We start from the raw sequence: 6,000 nt of genomic DNA on the forward strand, positions 1-6,000 counted from the left end.
TTTTATTAGCGGTATTCCCTTAAACTGAATAACATCTTGTCTAGAAATTTTGTCGAAGTGACAAAATCTGTAGGAAAATTTTATTTGCGTTGCGAATTTGAAGGAATCTGTCATTTATAAATACATTTTCCTGCAGCTGTTTTATTAAGAACTCCTCAAAATCCCTTAAGTATTCTTTCAATGTAGTGTAAAATGTCTCTTAAAAATCGCGGTGGGCAAGAAGTAATATAGTTTACACATATCAAACATTAAAAATACAATTTGCAAAATAAATGTGTATGTGAAATTGAATTTTCTTTACTTGCTCTAGCGTTAAACTAATAAAACTTTATTAAATTACACATAATTGTAAGTACTTTAATATTTTTTATACAGAAGTCTCTTCTCTCTTTCCATCTTCTAGCTTTATTTTAATTTTATTTTTATTATTCACTGCTCATATTTACATTTTTTTATTTCGTAAAATGTTTATCTAACTATAATAAAATATAAGTTGCATAGAAACAGTTATATTTTATTAAGTATCGTAAATGCTATCACAGAAATGTTTAAACTTAAATAAGTTCATATACAATTTTCTCATTATATACATAAATTTTTTAGTTATCTTACAAGTGCTAGAAATAAACGAAAAAGGAATAGAAAAACACACAAAAAGAGACACACATATGAAGAGATGAGTTGCGAATTGGTTAATGATTTTATTTTTTTTTTTCGATTGTACTTGATGTGATGAACCGTACCCGTAACTGGGTACTTGATGTGAGATGCTGAAAGGAATTTACACGAGCAGACAAATAAACGTGTGCTAAGTACATACATATATGAATTATATATGTAAAACTAAGTAATGATATTTAATTCTACATAGTATGTGATTGATCGATAATCTATTAGCGCTCGTTTCACTTATCGCGTTCGCAATTAGCAGACGCACAAATAAAATGGGGCGTTTAATTAGAATTTATAGTTTAGTTTATATTTTTTTTAAAAAGGATAGCATTAAGCAATAACCTTTATTATTATTTATTTTTCACGATAGTTTGAAGACTACTATTGTCGAAATTTATTATGTATGTATGTACATAAGTATTTAGTATGTAGTATCATTCATTGATTTTTTTTGTAATAAATATGTTTATTTTATTTATTTTTTTTTTTTAATTTTTAGCAACTATATCTATCTATATCTTACATATCTAGATTTCCTAATTTCTTCGTATTTAATTCAATAAATAAATGGCCGTCTGCTTACCTTTGTATTTGGGCACAAACTTCTGTACATCGTGCGGAATGTTTTGATAAAAGTCCAATTCACGCAAATTTAACGGCTTTATGACAGTCGATTGATTCAACAATAGAAGACGGGTGTGACCACCGACCTGAAAGAAGATAAGAAAATGAGGTAAATAGGTGTTCTAAAAGAACAACTTATGTAGTTGGAAAAAAATTGTTTAATGAAAAAGTAACTATAAGCTTTAATTAAACAAAAAACACCTATGAAAACACTGCAAAAAATTGCCATACTTCGGCTTAACAAACTGCAAAGATTGGCATGTTTATCCGTCACTGGACCTATAAGAATGTGTTCAACTGCGCCTCTAGAGTCGCTCTTGGGATGGGCTCTTCAATATTTTTATCCAGGAAACAGCAGCCACGAGGGAGCTGCAACTTCGACTATCTAACGACGGCTTCTACGCAAAGAAGCTTTATGCAGTTATTCTTTGGAAGATACCAGGGTTGGAAATATGCGGAATCTCTGATTCCATGACTAAAGAGGTCTGCTTTGGCAGAAAATTCCAAGTGATAATCCCCGATCGCGAAGATACAAAATGATAAATGATAAAAATGGACTCCCTGCACTTGATCTGCGATCTCAAGAATGGTGGACAGAGCACCACCAAACTTGCAATTCCCATGGGCAAATGGCCCACGGTGTTTAAGGCTTAGTTATCTTTTCAGATAGCCAAGCAGCCCTATGGGCTCTTTCAAACAGGACTAACAAATCCAAGCTGAATAGAGACTGCTTTGACACGCTACACACACGCCAACTAACAAAAGTACAAAATTTATTAGAATTTGATGATCTTATGGATTTGAACGAGTTTCAGTCATCACTGGGCAAGTTTGGTTCGGAGCGCCATCTTCAGTGCCATTTTCCGTTTTCAAGAAACAATATCAAACCAATCTTTACAACGATTATTCATTTATACGAAATTTAGATGAGATATATCATAGACGAACAGATCGTTAGAAATCACGAGTTGCGTCAGATATGTAGTGGGGAAGGTAGATCAGAGTGTACCATTACTGAGCTGCGAAATAAAAACCGTGATTCACTAATATCGCATGGCTTACCGCGCATTACCTAATATGAGCAGTGATCGGACCAGATTGTGTGGTAGAATCTGGAAAAAAATGTGGTAGATTTCAAAAAAATGTGGTAGATCTCAGGTTTTGGATTAAATTTTGTACAAAAATTTAAAAAATTCTGCAAGGTTTCACCTAAATTGCAAACCTTTTAATTAGAATCTAAAAACAAATATTTTAGTGCAAGTGCATTTTAAAGTGCAAGATTGAAGTTGCTAAAAATTGCTTTGAGTTTTGGCAATTTCTTTCCTTGCAGTGTAAAGCAGTTCCTTCCATATCAAGATATTTTTCGAACATATTTTGAAAGATTTCTGCAACCTTGCGGAGTGCTGCCAGCTTTTCTTTTTATCACATCACGATGTAGCGCACAAATGTGGCACGTTCCAAAAACAGCTACTTGGGATTTGCCGATATTGACAATTCTCAAGTAAAAGTAAACATCGCTTTAGAAGCTTTAAAAGCACTGAAACTTGCTAATACTTTCACAAAAATTGCCGTTTTTTAACATTTTCGCTATTAATTCTTTTTATAAATCATATATTTTGCAATTTAACACAATAAAACCCAGTTTCCTGTCGAAAAATCGAATTGTTAGTGTTTAGTGTTGGAAAATTTTTGCTCTTAAAATTAAGAAAATTATGTCGAGCAAAAATAAAACTACTCAAAAACGCGAATATGTGGTAGATTTCAGACCTTGTGTGGTAGATGTGGTAGATGCTCAAAAACGTGGCAGATCTACCACAATGTGGTAGAAGTCCGATCACTGAATATGAGCAATTACCCCTTTGGAGTTGTAATCTCATTTTTCCAATAGGCATGAACTGCAGTTAAGACTTGGTGTACTAAAAAGAAATAACAAAATACACGGGACTTTTACTTATATGCAATTGCCACCACCTTGCATGGATGTGCCTTGGTTAAACCTCACTACATGAGTTTCTAACGGACAATGACCGGTTAAACCATGAACGATATCCTATGACGACTAAAATCAATAGACTACCACGTGCATATGAAAAAAAAATCGTACCAGCTACTTGTATTGTTATGCGTTTGTTTGCCCAAAGCGGTCAATTAACCCTGCCCTATACTGCAAAGCAATCCACCAAGATGCACCTTGATCTCTACGATGTCAAGTTTCCGTTGTAAACAATATGTAAGTTCAAGAAGTATTACTTGCAAATCCGTTCGTCCGAGCGAGTTTTAAGGTAACTGGCCTAGATCTATTTATCTAGCGTATTAAATAATTGCAGATGTCACTTTCCGCTGCACAAGCCAGAGCAACACCGTTCAATGACTTCTTGTGTAGTAGCAAAGAAAAAGTAAAATAAAAGTTTACATACACATTTGGACGTAAGACACACGGATAATGTGTGCAGAGTAAATATTTAGCTGAAAAAAAAACAAACAGAAAATGTCGCGAAAATTTAGTGAAGCTGTGTTTTTGCACAGAAATGAGTGTTTGATAAATCCGGAATATTGTATTAGGGGTATTCGCTTAACGTCGTAAAAGCCTCGTAAACCTCGTAAGTTTAAGGTTTAAGGTGTTGCCGAGGGGCGGAAAATTTAATACTAAAATGTATGATAAAACAATGAAAACAAACGAAAAAAAATAATAAGTGAATAAAATGAATGAATTTCATCCACCAATGTATAAACTTGGGTTTTCTACAAATTTTTGACATTTTAAATTATATTTTAGCTTCGAGCTAACTGGTTGCCTTTTTTCACAAAACCCTGGTTAACCTGTCAAACAGTTATTTTTCGCACTCATTTACACATTTGCAAAAAGGGCGTTTCCGTAACAGCCTCGAAAATTACGAGTTTTACACAAATTCAGACTTTATTATGTATATGTGCATTAGAGTGGTCTAAAAACAATTTTCCTAAGATAGGGCTGGGATCACCTTCGAAAATTTTTGCTCTTGCCGAAAGAGGTGCTGGCGCCAAATTTTACGTTTCTAAGTAGATAGTACAAATACCGACAAGAAAAGAACAAGGGGGAGCCCCGTTTTCTACGATTAAATTCAAATGGGGGTACCATACAAAATTTGGACCACTCTAATGTGCAAGTATATAGATATCTAAATACTGCTAACGCATACACTAGGCGATAAATGAAAGTGTACACCTTGTTAAAATATAATATTCATAATTATTTTCTCGAACATTTTTTTGCATTATTTATTTATTTAGAAATTCTCAATAAAAAGTTGAAAATTTGCTTAAAATTTTTTTGAATTTGTGTGAACTTTATATAAAGTGTGAAACTTTGATTCATATGGTTTATATTATAGAAAGAACTATATTTTCATAAATAAATAATGCAATAAATTTTTCATGAAAATAATTGTGAATATAATATTAGATAGAGGTGTACACTTTCATTTGTCGCCAAGTGTATATTTATGGCATATTGACGAGCTGATGAACAACAACGCAATTAAACATTCCCATTTCGTACACAGACACTGCATATTTATTAAAATATGTTTTTAAAAATTTAAAAATTCCATTGCCTATTTTATCCGCACAATATGCGACAATTTGGGGGGNGAGCCCCGTTTTCTACGATTAAATTCAAATGACGCAAACAAGTGACTCAAACTGTAGGCATGAATGTGCTCTGTGTATATCAGTGTTTTTTCTTTTACTTTCATAGTTGATATCGTATATTTGATGGCATCTTAATTATTTCCTTTACTGCCAGTATTTTTGTGATGTATTTATTTCGAGCTAAAGAAGTTTTCCAAAACAAAAGCTTGTTTTCGAAAGCAATATCGTCGCCCGTATGCCGGAAACATGAATGTGCAAAAATGAAAATTTTGGGAAATCAACTTTGAACGTTTTTTTGTATGAGACTTAACTCTACATTTATGCAATTGAAATTGTAAAATATGTATGTGGTTTCCGTGTACGCATGGTTTTCTGGGTTTTGGTATATCATAGAATATCCAAAGGTTAATCAAGTCAAGCCAATAACTCAAAACTGATAAATTTGCACATTCATGCTTCTGGCATAAGGGTGACGATATGTCAATATGCACCACAGAGGTACCTACTAATATATTATATTTATCTAAACATATTTCTAGACTATTTTAAAATAATTTTCCGCATCTACACTCGCTGTGCTGCTTTGGTTGAGGCAGGTGTATACTCGCAATTTAGCGAGTCGTAGAAAAATATTGCTTTGAACTTGACCGATTTGGCCAATTGAGCGGCAAAACACAGCTGCCTTGTTTTTTCTAAAATATTTTCATTTTGTGTTTGCAATGTTTATTCACATGATTTTCTATTAATAAATAAAAGTGAATTAAGTACATTTATCCGCACGTAGGTAGTGTCATAAATATGAATATATATACATACAGGGTGTCCCAGAAGTAACGTGCCAAACTTTAGGGCAAGGTAGGTGGGGGGGTGAGCTCACTGATAAACAAAAAATTTTCAGGTAAAAGTGTCACCGTTTTTGAAATATTTACATTTTTTCGAATTTAAAAAAAATCGTGCCTTTTCATGTGTTTTCTTTAACTGCAACTACAAACCGGGCAATACTTAGTAAATTTTTTATGTAAAATACTTCCAGATAGTTGCCTCTCCATACTCAAATGCAATGTAGTTAAAATA

The 6,000-nt window shown here is 33.0% G+C and overlaps 1 protein-coding gene across 1 annotated transcript in view; it reads right to left on the minus strand.

The window, feature by feature from the left end:
• Ip6k (Inositol hexakisphosphate kinase) overlaps window positions 1-6,000 on the minus strand; it is a 48,136-nt gene that overhangs the window by 12,052 nt on the left and 30,084 nt on the right. The window contains exon 3 of the mRNA XM_017613579.1: window positions 1,256-1,382. Coding sequence (XP_017469068.1) covers window positions 1,256-1,382 — 127 coding nt within the window. The remainder of the gene's footprint in view (window positions 1-1,255; window positions 1,383-6,000) is intronic.

Source organism: Rhagoletis zephyria, unplaced genomic scaffold (assembly GCF_001687245.7).
Source record: "Rhagoletis zephyria isolate East Lansing unplaced genomic scaffold, Rhagoletis_zephyria_1.1 Rzeph_scaffold_00689, whole genome shotgun sequence".
Lineage (NCBI taxonomy): Eukaryota > Metazoa > Arthropoda > Insecta > Diptera > Tephritidae > Rhagoletis > Rhagoletis zephyria.